The 17,661-nt window shown below is 37.3% G+C and overlaps 1 protein-coding gene across 5 annotated transcripts in view; it reads right to left on the bottom strand.

The window, feature by feature from the left end:
• Window positions 1-3,351: 3,351 nt before the first annotated feature.
• LOC124169770 overlaps window positions 3,352-17,661 on the bottom strand; it is a 53,737-nt gene continuing 39,427 nt past the window's right edge. For 3 of the 5 annotated variants that reach the window (XM_046548499.1, XM_046548498.1, XM_046548495.1), the window contains 5 exons: window positions 17,478-17,621; window positions 17,197-17,391; window positions 12,855-13,010; window positions 8,659-8,856; window positions 3,352-4,435 (listed from right to left, as the gene is read on the bottom strand). In XM_046548499.1, coding sequence (XP_046404455.1) covers window positions 4,082-4,435; window positions 8,659-8,856; window positions 12,855-13,010; window positions 17,197-17,391; window positions 17,478-17,558 — 984 coding nt within the window. In that variant the 5' untranslated portion in view covers window positions 17,559-17,621 and the 3' untranslated portion in view covers window positions 3,352-4,081. The remainder of the gene's footprint in view (window positions 4,436-8,658; window positions 8,857-12,854; window positions 13,011-17,196; window positions 17,392-17,477; window positions 17,622-17,661) is intronic. The other 2 variants (XM_046548501.1, XM_046548500.1) reach the window with 1 other exon arrangement.

The following is a 17,661-nucleotide window of genomic DNA, read 5'->3' on the forward strand; positions in this document are numbered from 1 at the left end:
ATATAGAAACTAGGTCCCTGTGACGTCAAGTGGAGTGGCATCGCATGGGCGCCAATCTGGCCTTTTTCAAAAGAGGATAAAATTGACCATTTCCATTCGTCTAAACCGGTATTTCTAAAGCCAAATAATTTGTATATTATGAATACACTAATGGTGGGTAACGAATCACAATCAATGCCTTTCGTTTTCTTTGATGAAGGAAACCACCCTATTTTAGGTTGCACTTCATCATAACTAAGTTATGGTCACTTTCGATATCTGCCCCTGGATAGCTTTTGCAGTCCTTCACCTGGCTCCTGAATATTTGTTTCACTAGAATGTAGTCAATTTGGTATCTTCTAAGGTCTCCTGGCATCTTCCACGTGTATCTTTTCACAGAGGATTTTTTAATAGTGTTGGCAACCAATAGCATGTGTTCAGTGCAGAATTTAAGTAGCCTTCCTCCTCTTTCATATTTCGTAGCTATCATTCGGTCTTGACCTTCGCTGACCATGGCATTCCAGTCACCAAAAATAATAAAATTTCTTCCCCTCTTATCTGCTTGATAACTTCTGTTATCAGTGGTGCAGCGAGGGGGGGGTTTTGGGGGATAAACCCCCACCCCTCAGAACTCAGAGAAATGTTTAAGTTTAATGCATTTTACTTATTTGGATTGATATTACTAATAGAATAGTGTAAGGATTTATAAAATATCCCTCAGAAAGCCGTAAAACTAACCATTTTCAACCATTTATCTTGCAATTTATTAATCTCGCACCTACAGCTTTTCCTTGTGGGTAAACCATACCCCCACATACCCCGGCATTAGTTGCTCCTAAACCCCCCTCAGCCTTAATTCCTAGCTGCGCCCCTGTCTGTTATCTCTTGGTAGACATCTTCATCTTCATAATCTGATATAGGCATGTAAACCTACGTAGTAGCTACGGGGTTAGTTTCTATCTTCATCATTATACTATCCTTTCATTAAACTGCAGGTAGCTTTTAGCACGCATTTCAGTGCTCTTTCTAAGCATTATCCCTACTCCAGCATCACCATTTAGCGATCCTGTGTGTATCATTCTGTAGCTTCCACTCCAAAAGTCTCCTTCTTGGGGCCACTTCAGTTTGCTGATGCCTGATATGTCGAGGTTCATTCTTCGCGTCTCCACCTTCAAGTTCTCTAGCCTACCACTGGTACGAAGCGAGCTAACATTCCATGTTCCTATCCTTCACATTCTATCACCTTTGACCGATGTACCGTCTCAAATAGTCTCCGCCCAGAGATCCGAATGAGGGACTAGTTTACCTCTGGAATATTTTACTCGAGAGAATTACATCATGTCATGGTATAAATAGGGTAGTTTCCTTCATCAAAGAAAACGAAAGGCATTGATTGCGATTCGTTACCCACCATTAGTGTATTCATAATTTACAAATTATTTGGTTTTAGAAATCCCAGTTTAGACGAATGGCAAGGGTCAAATTTTATCCTCATTTGAAAAAGGCCAGATTGGCGCCCATGCGATTCCACTCCGCATGACGTCACAGGGACCTAGTTTCTACACGAGAGGATAGGAGTTATACATCGTCTGAGGTTACCAATGCATGCATGAGGCACAGAGCTCAGGGAAACATGTCTTAATAATTACTTATTAAAACTGGCTAAGTTCGGAAAGTTTTCTTCGTTTGATAAGGTATTAATAAACCTTTTTTAAGCCAAGCGCTACCATGCAGCAAGGTACTCAGCTATCCGCTAGCATCCTGCGATGTATCAGCGCTAAGCCTCGCCTCAAGGTCACCTCACCGGGCGGGAGGGGGAACCAGAAATACGACGTACGGGGATATTTCCCGACATTCATACTTAAGCGTCTCGTTTTCGCGCGCTTGAAAATTTTCACTTTTCATTTAATCGCGAAAAATAGATGTTGTCATTTAAAAATCTAAAAGCGTGAAATACGTACTCCAGGAGTAATAATCTTTCGATTAAAGCAATAAAAAAATAATAGGAAACCACCCTATTGTGTGGAATAAATGCAACTCCTCGGGATGATAATGTGGTGGTTTCCCCTTGCCTTCCACATCACAGTACTACAGCTGCTAACGTAAATGTTACCATGCCCGTTATGAAATGTGCCGACTGTAGCTAGCTGTAGCTGTACTGACCAATATGGTTTCCACCTTTGCACCTATGAAGAAGAGATGCTGCCCTCTCCCCCAGGTGGTGAGAGGTATAGTTCTTGGCTGCTCCCAGTTGCCAAGTTACAGCATCTTCACAGGTTTTGGTATCATTTTAATGGTCTACCTTACCCAAGGATAAACCAATACTCCCTCAAAACACCATTGCTTTTTGTCCACGACTTTTTATTTGACAAAATAACCCACTTGACTCGCAGCTAACCTCTATATCTAGAGGTTGACCTACCATCTGCAATCCGGTGGAGGCACCGAGTGGCTTTAAGCTTGCTCAACGAAAACTTTGGGGAAAATGAAATTTTTTTCAAAAATTTTAGAGAATTAATTTTCTGAATCTTGAACCAATGATGGATTCACCGCTGGCTAGCTCATGGATGTATGTATCTTTAAAAATTTTAATGCGCAAATGCCTCTGGTTTTCAAATTGGTTTTTGAAGTTAGGGAAATGTACGGCAATATGACACCTTGTGGCATAATATGCTTAACAGTAACATTCCATTTCTCATGAATGGAGAAATACCTACCAATAATTTTTGAGGAGAGTACTTGCATAACTTTTTAGAAACCTCATTAAATTATTCCTCAATGGAATTTTCAAAATTTAAGTGTGCACGGGTTCTTATTTGACTCCGTAAAGGTTCACCGCAGGTAATTAATGGTTATTTCCTAAAATTTGAGGAGGGAATCTTTGAAGCTGCTAGGAGGTGCATAAAATCTCTGAAACTTGTATCTCCTTATATTACGTTATGTATTTACCTTCTGGAAGAAATATTGAAAGGTGCTTTTCAGAGAAGTAAATCCAGAGTTACCATGCATCCGTGTTTTTGCAAATATGTCCAGGGTAGGAATATTTTTCACTTTGACTCAGTAATAGTATGCCACTGCCTATAGTTTGCAAGTTATCCCCAACAACACGTTAAATGTCATTCTAAAACTTTTGTGGTGATGCCATTTTCTCATAGCATATCAGACTTGACTCTGTTTTTGACGCATGACTTTTTGTAAAATGTCAATGTATCAGCAAAGTGCAGTGTTATGTGCATAGGTATTTATGGTATTGCAGATTGTTAACAAGAATAGACCCTCTAAACACAGATCTCATTATCATATCAAATTATAGGGAACACTCAAATTGAATAGGTACTAATTTAAGTATGAGTAAAATAAGAAAATGCATGATGAATTTTTTAAAATTTTTATTGATTCAATAATTTTATAAAAAATGTCTAGCCTTGCTCACATGTGCTGGCAACTCCATCATGTATTTTTAATGGATACCATATCAAGTAAAAAGAATGCTATTTAAAACAATAGCACAATGATCATTGCTTCCATCTAATTATTCTCAAAAAAGAAAAAAAAACACAGGCACATACAAAAAACATCATTAAAGGTGACTATATTCGTACAATCACTCCTTTTACACTCCAAGACATATACTGCATATGAATCTGTGGAAACCACAAACTTTCAAATAAGCTCATCTAATTGTAAGTTTAGCGTCACACTAGCTACAGATTAGACCTCACAGCCACATAAAAAAATACAAAAACACATGGATAACATGAAGAATCACAAAGGAACACGTAGACATTGGTATGTTACATTAGAAATCTGCTCAGATAGCTTATTTCATCCCTTATCTTGGTTCATGAAGAAAATTTGCAATAAGTCTGCCTTAACTTGTCAACACAAATAAAAAATAATATGTAGTACCTACTCTTTTCAGGAGCAAACATTAAAAATAAAATTTCTTTTCATTGATATAGACTTGGTAGGCTTTAGTTAACAACTACCAAGAAAGAAAATGTAAAAATACATACTGATTGTTCAATGAAAGGCTAGAGTAGTATGAACCACCAGTAAGGAAATGTTTCATAATTAAACATCACGGAAAGACTCCTTACAATTATAATGGGTCCACAACTTTAGGGTTTTTGAACACAACGAGATCATAAAATGCTAAAGCACTCAACAATGCTTGACTCATAGACTCTCTTTCCACTGGTTCTAAGGCGCGATAAGATTCTATGATAGAACTTGAAGCATTAACTGGACTTATCAAGGGATTTCTTGAATTGCTCATATCCATTGATTGATTTCCCTCCTGACTATTCTCATCCATTATTTCAGACAAATCAGCTGCATTGTGGGATGCTTTGATACCCAAAATAAAGTCCACCAGTGCCAAAGCAGAAACACGTTCTGATCCGACGAGGAGATTGAAGAAACGGCTCACAGTTCTTTGTTTCAGAAGAAAAACCTAGAAAGAATGAAATTAGCATAAATGAGGAGAAAGTGTTTATCAGAAACCTGAAGTATTTACTTGCTTTAGCTAAGTATTTCATTTTCTATGCCCAGACGAGGCACATACATTCACCTTACTATTACCTACTTCAGCAAATGTGTGTGATCGGTCTATAATGTTTAAAATTTTAGGTACCGGAATGCGTACCAACACATTTAATCTACACAATTTTACATATATTAGCCCCCAAAAAACTTCCTATTGTTTAATACTTATAATAATAGTTACAACGAGGACTCATGTTTTACCGTATATTTTTTTTTAATATGAAATTTTTCGACACAACCCAATTTTCTCTGAGAGGCGCTGAAACTCCATTGCTCATGTTCTGGCCAAAATTAAGCACTGTGAGTGACAGATAATTCATTGTCCACCGAAAAATCAGCAAAACTACATATTCCATGCAGCTCTGTTGTACAAAAAATCTTTTGCATAAAATAGATACCCCATAGCAGGGGTGGATCCATGATTTTGTTCTGGGGGGCACAAGGATACCTTGTAATACAAAACGAACGCAATGATAATGGCACTGTATTAAAAATATTGCATATTTTTAAAGGTCTGGGGGGGGCACGTGCCCTCGTGCTCCCCCCCTAGATCCAGTGGCGGATACAGATGGGGGGCGCGCGCCCCCCCCTTGCGGGTCCGCCCGTATTGCCGAACATTGCAAAACCACAATTGTAAATTTTTTATATCATAAGATGGCATTGTATTTTACATGTTTATAATCACTTTAAATAAAATTTTCATTTACTTTGCCTGTGACTTGATCATCTTTTATTACGATAAAAGTAAAGACAACTCAAGATATGTTGTGCCCCCCCCTTGAGTTTTTTCTGTATCCGCCACTGCCTAGATCTGCCTATGCCCCTATACTATGGACTATATACTATTGACCGTAGCATAGGATGGAAAAATAAAATAAACTTAACGAAGTGTCAAAGAAGATTTTTAATCCGTAAGCCAATATAATTATATGGTCACGACAAGAATTAATTTGAGTATGTCATAGGAAAGGGCCCAGAATTTTGTATTGAACCAGAATAGAAACTTTTGTTTGAAAATTTTCTGGCTCCTTGGGAAAATAAACAGATCACTTTTACCACAACATGAGATTTGCTTGAAAATTAATTTTTTCCACGGATCTATCAGTGATAGTTTCATTGCGCCAAAATCATTTAAGAGCAAAGTTTCATTGAAGCATATTGATTTAAATAGCTTCCAAAGGGCATATTCTTCCCTCAAGATGTCCACTATTCAGGGAAATATAGATAATGCTATAAACTTATACTGTGAGTGAGGGAACAATCACAGAATATACCTCAAGGACTGTAATCTTAAAGATATTCTTTGCAAAACATTCATTTATATCAAGGAAGTTAATTACGAATGGTAGCATGATATTTTTGGTATAACTGGCATCTGTTTATTATTTGCATTTTAATGATGCTGGCCATCTCCAAAAGTTTCCCAATTCCTGGTTTTTCAGGTAAGTCCTCGTTCATATCCTGCTCTAGTCAAAGATTTTTTTCAGCATATTTCTTCCTGAACTATTATTGAGTTAAGGACAGTTAAAAGTTGAGAGGAAGATGACTATTAATGAAGCTTTGAATAAGGAACGAAAATTTTGAAATTTAACATAAAGAAACGTGATACAAATTACGTAAGTTGAACTTTCTGTGCCAATTACCAGATAATAAGTCAACCTGAAATTTACAATTCCCACCAATTGAAATTGCTGGGATGACAGTGTTTTTTTTTACTACAAGCAACTTTTTCTTTCTATTTCAGAAGTTTTCAATGAATTTCATGATGAAATTAAATTCACAATCAGTAATGTGCCATACTGAAGCAGCAGGTCATATATTATGTGGGTTTTTGCCCTACAGCAATTATTAAATTTGTTGAATGCCTCGATATAAAATGGCCGATATGAGCAGTATTCCGTGGTTTAGGAATAGAAATAAAATAGCCAAAATTTAAGATATTACCAATGCCTCGGGAATGAGAAGAGCTGCTGGTGATAGCATGGGTGGATAGCGAGGTTCTTCGGAGGCACGTGCCAAATGGCGCACGCTTCGACTTCCTCTATGACTGATCACATAGTGACTGCAGCAACAATGAATGGCTATAGAGTAACCAGTAGTCTATGACAGACCAATGAGAGAATGGCAAACCACTGGGACTTTTTGACCACTGACCAGTAACGAATGACAAGTGCTATAGTGTCTCTACAGTGCCAATATACAGGAAAGGTGAAAATGGGACATTTTTGACAAAGAAGTAGGTTAAGGGGTGACAATTAATTGTGAGTATTTTGGCCATTTTTGGAAACCTAATCCCCCATAGTGAGATATCGTGAGATTTGGCTTGAACACCTAATCTCACATGATACTGTTCAAAACGCATATTTTCAGTGGAAATAGGTTGATCTATGATCTTAACTGGGTTGAATTTTAAAAAAAAATCTGCATTTTTATTTAATCCTCTTAGTGCTATCCTTCTTCCTGGGGTGTTGGTGAGAAATGCATTTTCATAAAATGTAGCAACTAGGAAAAAAAACAATACAAAGCTATTTTATTACATATATCCATAAGCGTTTTTTTTATTATGGAGGTTAAACTGGTTAATACTGACAAAATATTTTTACATTTACTGAAATAAAATATATCAATGCAATAAGTTATAGCAAATTAAATAATGTACTACGTAAGAGCCGATACATCAGCTTGCCACACTTTTCGCCCGAGTGGCAATAGCCGATATATTGGCCCACCGCACTAAAAGGGCCCTTTCGCGCCGGACCTTCGTTGAGGGAAATTCTTCATCAATACGAGTCTCTTGAAAGTTTTCTTTACTCCCCTGTACGAAGCTTTTTCGCGTCGCCTGAAGGCAGTGCTGTTCCCTACCTAACGATTTTTGGACCCAACTCAGTGGGGCGCCGATCCCTTTCCTCGGCCTCTGTCCCAAACCCTAGAAGGATTAAAAGCCCTTTCCTAGCACAAGTCCGCGGTCAACTGGCTAAAATATTAATGCAAAATACATGCAAATATTTGTTGTTCACATCGATTTTTTTACATTCAAAATGTGAATTTTGTGTTTTTTTCTGAGCGTGCAGAAATTTTAAACAAAGTTCTGACGTTGATCTGGACGGATTTAGTATATGTACTAGTTATTCTATAACTCCGTTGATATTAACGTTAGAATTTTGTTTGAAATTTCCATGTGGTCAGCAAAAAAAGATGAATTCATTTATAGCATTGGATTTCATAAGTAAGCAACAAATATATTTTTGGAAAACACACTGCAAATAACAGTAGTTGACCGCATGGAGAGGATAGGAAAGGGTTGACCTGAGAGGCCGAAGAAGGGACTGGGCTCGCCCTAAGGCGGATCACGATGGGCGACCGCATCCGTGGGTCTATTGTGTCTGCCACGGTCACTTTTTCCGACCTGTGCCGCACAGGCACGGCATTCGTTGATTAGGGTAGGAAAATTCACGCCGCACAGGTATGGCATTCGTTGTTTATGGAAGAAAATCCTTGCCGCACAGGTGCGGCATTCGGCGCAAAAGGGTTAAGATTAGTTAAGACTAGTATGTAAGATTACTAAGATATAGAACCATTTCACTCTATTTCTTGGGGAAAAAATTATAAGATACCTAACAGGGATTCCCTCCCTGACTTGAGATTGAGTGAGAAATGACTTGAACCCCTGCCCCCCTAAATGACTCACGTAATTAATGAATGCCCTCTTAGTTGTTCTCGAAAGTGAAAGGTGCAGTGTCATAGTGTGGGCATCGAGGCATAGTTTGACATAGCTGCTATTCTGAGGCATCACACAACAGCACATTCATGCATATTTTGGGAAATGGAATTCTTCCATTTCCAGATCATCACACATGCACAAAACCAATTGAGTGGCTGAGAAGCAGAGGACTGTTCAGTTTGAGCTAATAATGCCCTCAATTAATCTCAGAATGATTTAAGGCCGTTGATTATTCACCGCGAGTAGCATAAAAAATAGGTTACAGATAGTAAAAAGGAAAAATAATGTGCTCCTTAATTTTTAAATCTCTTTAAAATATTATCACAGATTTATTATTTCTTTTTAATATACTCGATTTGATGGCGACAATTGTTCACAATAATTTTAGCTCCACAAATAATATATCTTACCTTGTGATAGTATTCTTCTGTTGCATCTTCATTTTCCAGCCTGAGATTTAGGATAGTTAATAAAATAGCGAGAATTTGTGAGCGAAAAATAGCATTGGCAATGACTGCTGGTGACGATACTGATGACAGTACTCTTTGGTGTGGGGTCTCCAACACAAATACATCTGAAAATGGTATGTTCTCTGCCATTCCATCCATCTGTAAATAGAAAAATAATTATAGATTTAATTTTTAATTTACCAATGAATTTGTACTGCACAATTGTATTCAAAATTTTTGTAACCACTTAATTAATTTATTTTCTTTATTTTCTTTGTAAACATTCATTATAATTAAGAGCCCTGACGAAGGAGAATAAATCTCAGAAACGTTGGCCAAATGTGTATTTAATTTAAATCATGACCTATACTCCAAGATCATAACACTACATTATTATAGATTCCATCCAACATATAGAACCAATGGCACAAAATGGGGTCCATATTTAATATGTATTAGTGATTTTGATCCCTTTCTGGGGTCTGGGTTGCTTGGGGACTCTCACGGCAGTCACGGCTCACCTAACCCGGGGGATCCAGATGTCTTATGCCTAAAATTTTGCAAAATTGCATGCCCAGAAATGGGTTTTGACTCTATTCTGGCCATTAAAAGCTATACAAAAGTTAATGAAAAAATAGCATTTTCATAAGAAAAAAATACTATGAAAAGTGAGAATTTCACAGCTTATAAAAGATATTGATGTATAATGGTTCTATTACCTATTTAGTGTACTTGTTCCTTGAAACTGCACTGAAATCTAAAAACCTCTAAAATAACCCTTTCAAAAAAGCGTCACCTTCTCTTGTATCTTCTGACAACTTTATCAATTTTTTATATAATATTTTTACACTGAGAATGTTGTAAATAAAGGAGCCAATGAAAACTTAAGAATTTTATAATTGCAAAAAAACTTTACTTCAACCAATATGAGTACTTCTTTATTATGCCTTTCAAGTACGCTTCAAAATAGATGCGAGCAATGTGGGGGCCCAGTAAGCTCGGGGCCCCTGCTGATTCCCGACCACGCAAGAACCCAATGCCCCTGGTTTCAATATCAAAGGACAATCTGAGGACTGCCACTCAAGAAGAAACCATCATTTAAATATAGAAACAATTATTCAGAAGGAAAAATTCTGTTTACATTAACCCTTTCGTGCCGGACGTCGGGTGGAGCCGACGGGAATTTTCAAATGCATAACACCTGATGTCGGGTATAGCTGTCGCAAATTTTTCAATGCAAACTAGTAGACGTTGGCTCTGGCCGATGCGAGGGAAGGGAAGTGACCGCTGATGTAGCAATTGTCTGATGCATTCAGGCCTGGCCAGGGACGCAGCTTAGCGAGTCCTTAGGGCCACTCCCCATCCAATATAGCCCGAACCTCTCACTCATTTATGATCATCCTCGCCGCAGGAATCCGCTGCTAGGTGGTTATATTGTCAACAGGTTTTTCAATGACACATTTTGTTGCATACTACAATTTTTTAACATGCTGAAATGAATTCTTCATTTTGTTCAGTGCGTAATCAATTTTTAAATGAAATTTTAGTGTTAAAAATAGCTGACTTCCAGACTTATAGCCTTATTACCTTTTATGTAATAACTTTGTTGTTATTAATCCTAGAAATCTGTTAAAAAATCTACCATGCTTAAAACATGTTAGTAATTCTTTTAGAAGAGTATATTATTGAAAATTCAATACAATTTTTGGTTGAAAAAAACACTGGTAATGCAATAAGTAAGACTGTGGATTCGTGTAATGATAGGGTTAGAGGGTTTAGACCAGTGGAAAGGGCAAGGGACGTGCACCCCGTTGAGCTGAGTCACAAACTGAGGGATGAAATTCCTGGGTAACTCTACCCAAAAAAGAGCTCCGTACAGAGAGGTTTAAAATATTCTCATGCTACTCATAGCAAGGAAAACATTTTCCAAATGTAGGCGCCAGCAGGAAAGGGGTTAAATCCAATGACTACTTTAAGAAGTTTCCCCTTACTAATGAGGAAAATATCACATGCGTGAAAATTACATGTAATGCTATTTAAAAACTGGGATTACTATTCCATTGAACTTTCTCGAAATCCTACCTGAAAATCAGAATTTTTTATTCTAACTAATCAGTCTCTCCTAAGCACGGTTGGATTTAGATGAAAAGAAGCCCTTGCAGCTCCCATTTTTAAGTTTGTAAATTGCATGACAGATAATAAAATACATCATTAATATGATATATATCAATATGCTAAATGAGACATTTTGTGATGGTTTCTAAATTTCATAAAAGAAATAATAATTTTCACTGTTTTTATGATAGTGCAATTTTAATTTGCCTTTTTTGCTAACAATTTGAACGTAGGCTTCTATTGATCTTGAGGCTTTAAGCTGAAGCTTAATCAGTCTTTAGGAAAATCTAGCCCTGCTCCTAAGACAATGCTGGTCTTAGCACAGGAGAAATTGGTTATTTACAACCACAATATAATAGTAGTAGAGACAAAAAACTGATACAAAGTCATCGTTAGCTCGAGAATTACAGCCAAATATATCACCACTATTTTATGCTTTATTAATAAATGTGTGCCGTAATCAGTGGCGGCGCGTGCGTATACGCATGTTAGCAAGTGCACACCCAAAGATGAATGAATTATAAAAGAAAACTATTCCTTTGCAACGAGAAGGATAAAAATCCTGTCTGCATATGCTAGAAACATGAACGCTACAGCTATCTCCTTTTCGAATTCACCGCTCTACAAGTGTGCGATCCAGTGGCATCGCGCCGGGCCAAAGGTATTGACCGGGCGCATTTTCGGTCTATGCGATCGCTTGAGGGTGCTCTGGCGGGACGAAGTATGCGGGGGGGTATATGCAGTTCAAATGGGTGATGGGAGCAGACTCAAAACGATGCGAGTGCGCAGGCGCATGTTTTTGGTGAGTGACTCGCAGGTAGTGTAGTGATGTAGCGGGTGTAGCCGCCACGTACACTACCTACGCCCAGGATCCTAGTCCGTCTACAGAGTCATCTGTATGGCCGTTTTCTACACTACTTCCTCATAGGGTGTAAGGAAAGGAGAATGAATTTCGCCTACCGTCACTTGTAAAGGTGTGTTTAGAATAATTATTTTCATTCATGCTAATATTATTTCTGTTCATGCAATTTTAAGGTTAGAATATGCCAGTTATATGTTTTGCTTGCGATGTATTCTATTACGACGAAATATGATGCTCACGGATTAGCATTAACATAATATAATTAAATCATCCTATATCTGCTCTAATGCACACCCAAGATAAATTACCACCAGCCGCCACTGGCCGTAATTATAGTCAAATCACCTTAGTTACACATAATGGCCCTACAATTGGGTTGTAAAGCTTGAAAAATTATAATTCAAAAAATATAAATATTAAACAGTCCAGATTCTGAGTATACTTACTTTTATTTTTTAACGCCAATGGATTTATCTAATACTTACAAGCCAGTGGTTGATCCAGAGAGGGCTATGCGGGACTATAGCCCCCAAGGGTGTCCAATTTACACTGTATAAAATGGTAATTTTATTCATTTGTCGAATATATTCAGGGGTAGAGAGATAGAAAATGACTAAAATGGAACATAAAAGTTTGTTCTAAAAACTTTAATTCTTTGGAGAATTAGTAATGAGGAACCTTCAGGAGTTGTTACAAGCCTCAAAATTTTCGTAACCTCGTCACCCCCCACTACAGATGGGAGGTTATCCCCCAGATCCCCACATAACCCTACCCTTGTCCCTAGCCTGGATCCACCACTGATATAAGCCTAACTTTTTTTGGAAAAATATGTGAAAAGTATTTGTTTTCAGTTATTCTGTTGTGATGGAATCTTCTTAAAATATTTTATAAGAATCTAAAAACAACATAGCCCATGGATGGGCTGCTGTCTATAAACAATATTGCATCAAGAATGTATAAAATATTCCGGAATATAACCAGATAAGTCACTTTTGGTTCATATAGGGTCATTTTTTAACTCTTCATAAAAAAGTTCATGGAGAAATTCATTGAAACCCACTTGTAATCCATGCCAGAATGAATATGACAATTAACCCATGAAAAACACAAGGGAAAAATATCTAAGGCTAATAGAGGGGAAAAAACTAGTTCTTTGAGAGCATAAAGAGAAGTCACAAACCAATGCAAATAGTTTGGGAAGTGTCATCTTCCGACCAGCATCCACAGTAGGAAAAAGATCAGCATTGCTCCATTCAATGACATTTCTGTGACGATCAACCTTGACCCAGTACAAAGATTTTGTTCCAATGTGGATTCCAACAACACTATTAATATCCTGAAATGAAAAATCAGTTAATGATAATACATTACAAATGTATTCTGAGGAATAGATATTACATAACCCATAAAATGGTCTCTGTTATGGAGTAAAAATTTTTTTTCAATGTAGTAGCCAGGGGAACCTTTAAGGAATTATTAAAGATTTTATAGTTTCTTGATAAATGATATCGATAAATGTTTTACAGGCTTTGTACTTGGTAATAGTTGCACAAAGGTTAAGAAAAAGACTTCGCTGTTCCACAAAATAAAACACTGTTGCTGTTTAATAAAGCTGTCATTTTGTTAAACAGCGAAGTCTTTTTCTTAACCTTTGTGCATCATGAAGGAGTTCCACCATGTTATGCCAACCACCATCGCATTTACTTGGTGATAGGTTTCATTTATGATAACATTTATCCCATCCTCCCATCTATCTGCACGTAGGAATAAAATAGGATTAATATTCTTAGCGCAATTGCTATATAATCACATTAAGTATTCTTGTCTATTATCTTTAAATAGTGACCAAAAGGTTACATCAGTTCACTCCAGATCTGACTACCTTTTTCATATTCCACATGTAAGAATGAATTATATGTACCACCTAAGAATTTTTAGAATAATGACGAATTTCAACAGACTTGGTAAATCGATAGATATATTTATTTTATTACAAAATGCATTTTAAAAAATTTTGCATCACAGTGTACAATTTTTTGCTAGTGTGACTATGTCTATCGCAATGATTTGTAAAAGGAAATTAGTCCATTGAATAAATATTATCTCAAGAACCAATTCGCTACCCTTTTCCGAGGAGTGTTATAGGCTGATGGATGTAGTTGGTAGTGGCAATTAGTGCCATTATGAGGGATGACAGAATACTTTTTGCTATCAACTAGGACATCTTTGCCAAGAAAACCATTGAGATGGAACGACTCCCACAAATTTGAGTCTATTTGACCCAACAACTAAAAGGGTGGTGGAAGTAAGAAGGAAAGCAATCAATGTATTAAGCCAGTTTATTTATTGTAAAATAAACAACATGTGAAATAAGAATGAAACATATAAAATTCGAAGAATCAAGCGAGATGGAGTGGAATTGAATCATAATGAAACACTGACTTGCAATTTTCCACAAAAATAAAATTTAATTCGACTCGAGTTTCGATGTTACTACATCATTTTCAAGGTACAACTGAGAGAGGAGAAATGGGGTGGAAAGTGCTCAAGGAGGTGGCTGGAATGGTTAGAAGTGCAAGGCGTGGGGGGGAGGGGGGGGAGGGGAAAGTGGAAAAACCAGAGGAGGTAAAAAGGTTGGAAATTGAAGGGTTTTTTCCAGGGTTAACAAACTTTGAACATAGAAAACTTTTACTAACATACAAACTTTTCTATGTTCAAAGTTTGTTAACCCTGGAAAAAACCCTTCCATTTCCAACCTTTTTACCTCCTCTGGTTTTTCCACTCTCCCCTCCCCCCCCCCACCCCTTGCACTTCTAACCATTCCAGCCACCTCCTTGAGGACCTTCCATCCCATTTCTCCTCTCTCAGTTGTACCTTGAAAATGATGTAGTAACATCGAAACTCGAGTTGAATTAAATTTTATTTTTGTGGAAAATTGCAAGTCAGTGTTTCATTAAGAATGAAACAAATCACATATGGCACAAATCACCTCAGTTTGAACCCTTGTACACAGCTCATGTTAAGATTTAAATTTAGGGTAAAACTGAAAAAAACATAAGTCTATCCAGATTCTAACAAAACAGTACATCGAGAACTGTATTGAATTATATTAAACAGGTAATAAAAATTCATACACTAACTCAACAGCTTACATACCAAGTAGCAATCAGCCTATCAGATGTGACCAGAGACAAATTATTGGGCATCTATAAAGGCAAGTTCACATGGTCGAAGTTCAGAGTTTTATCTTGGGGGGGCAGCAATCTTGCCGGAGGTTTAAAAGTTATATGTACCTCCCCAATGAAACGGGGGTATTCCATAGCCACTCTCATTATAGGGGTCTCTGTAAATTTGTATAAATTAGCCTCTGAAAACAGCATTTTAAATGCTATCTATCTAAGACTAAAATTTAATTAAACTTTTTATTGTGAAAAGTTACCCGGGATTTCCACCGGGTCAGGTTCTCCAACTCCATTTCGGCCAACGAGCTTCGATGAACGAGTTGTCCATCGTCATCAGGGCATGCTATCACCACATAGTTGTCCATTGTCATGCCCTGATGACGATGGACAACTCGTTCATCGAAACGTCGGCCGAAATGGAGTTGGAGAACCTGACCCGGTGGAAATCGCAAGTAACTTTTCACAATTCTATACACAGGGAAAGCCTGCGATCATTCTAACCTTTTTATGTACCTGTTTTCATTGTACTTGAATGTACAGGTTTCAACTTCTTTTTTTTTTAAATACTACTTGTAAGATGGGGAACCACGCTCCCCCTGCCACCCCTCTAAAACTCCGCCTATGCTAGTTTATATCAGTGTTAAAACTGATACAGACTAAAAATCTAGGTGACAGGATCAAGTTGCTTCCAGAAACATAGGCACAAATGAAATTGCTCAATAGGGGTGAATAAACGGGAACAACAGATAGTGGTACTCTGTAAGGAGGCTCTTCAGTGAAAGTTTTTATTTCACCAGATTAATAAACAATGTTGAAAAATATGTGATGGATATCTAGAAGCCACAATTCTATGCATTATTAATACTGGGGTATCATCGCTGAGTAATACCGCACATCACCTAGGCACTGCAGAAAGTAAGAGACTGCCCCTTTCCCCAAAACAGCAACCTAAATATACCCCTGCCCATAGGCAGATTTAGAGGGGGGATGTGCCCCCCCAGATGCTTACAAAATAGACAAGATTTTTAATACAATTATCACTACTTTTGTTTTGTGAGTGACAGAGCCTCCATCACTTCAAATTTAAGTATACCGGGACTAGCCACGGTGATAACTTTTACGGGAGGAAATCGAGGAATCCGGGTTCGAATCCCGGTCAAGGCGAATGATTTTTTCTCTATGGATTTTTCGCACTCCATCACTTCATTTCATATTAAAATTGCAGCTTTATATTATTTAAATAAAGAGAATATTTCGTACATTAATTGCTGTGTGTTGTTTTTAATCTCAAATGTGAGAAGACAGTGGTGTAGCCAGGAATTTTGTTGGGGGTGGGGGGCAAATAAAGAAAAACAGGGTACTTAGTAGAGGGTTTTTAATTAATTTGAAAACTTATCATATAAAAAAAAAACTTCATTTGTTAAAGAAATAATTTAGGAATTCGTGATTTTTCATCATTTTGTTTTCTTTTATGAAGGAAAATAATTTTGTTTTTATATTTGGGGTGGGAAAGGGGGATCCGGACCCCCCGGACCTCCCCTGGCAATGCCACTGTGAGAAGACCGTTTGCCTGTCAGGACCATGTATCCCTCCCCAACCCCATAGATAAATCCTGCATCCCGCCTTGTCCCTGCCACTCACCCAGTGCAAAGCCTGATAAACCTTTAAGGAGTCGCCTAGAAGGGAAAAAGAGGAAAATATCACGGAGAGGAAAAATCGTTTGCTCTTGTAATTGAAGATATCAGGTCTTTACTTTATGGGAATGCATATTAATGATGAAAAAACCAACAGTGTTATTCACAAAGAAAACTGAAAGCCTTGAATAAATTAATCCTTCTATGCTGAATAATGTTCGCCATACAAGAATATAAAAAAACTAAGGCATGAAATTCATATATGTAAAATATTCATGGTAAACAATGATTTAAATTACTAATTTATAAGAGACAATTATGCATTTCTACATTTGAGGGTTCAGAGGAAAGGGAAAAATATTGTATGAAGCCCTCTCCCTTAATACAACCTCTGGACCACCTCTTGAGTTGGCTGCCAGTACAATATAGATGAAGTCAACATTTTTCAAAATAAAAAACATTTGTTTAAGTTAATTCATAAAAATAAACACAGTATTAATAATAAGAAAAGTTTACATCACCATTACCATGGGAAAACTGCTCGAGTACTTTTAAAAATCATGTCTTCAGTAAAAAAGTTAAAAGTTTCAACCATTACACCTTCTGGTGAACTCATCCCAGATAGAAAATGGACATTTATCGGCGGAGATATTGATAGGCTCGAGTTAACCCCTATCTATTATCATAAATTACTATTTGTACAAACCCCTGTTCTTTCCACCTCCAGCGCAGGTTCTACGACAGTTGACACAAACTTCCTCCTTATAGTAGGTGTCTTGGACTTCCCTTTCCCCTTAACGGGTTTTTCATCGGATACAGCTTCATCCGTAGCATCTGCGGAAAAATTCCTTTCCCAGTATTTGCCATTGCTTCCAATAAGAAAGCGCGATCCAATTTTTTTCTGCAAATATATGCGACCTTTAAATTAACTTTTTCGGATAGACATATTATTTTCTACTGATGAAAAGAAATACTCTACTCACGTACTGGATAACAGAAAGGGTGCACGAAATTCCTACCCCGGAGGGCCATTGACGTCGATATGATTCGAAGCATGTTGCAGCTCATCCCATTATTTGAATTCCCGCACTTCCGAATGTATTTCGTCGATCAAAGATGTCGTTAGTGTGTCTGAAAAAATTAATAGAGCCACTCGTTTAGGAATGGATAA

Source organism: Ischnura elegans, chromosome 12 (assembly GCF_921293095.1).
Source record: "Ischnura elegans chromosome 12, ioIscEleg1.1, whole genome shotgun sequence".
Lineage (NCBI taxonomy): Eukaryota > Metazoa > Arthropoda > Insecta > Odonata > Coenagrionidae > Ischnura > Ischnura elegans.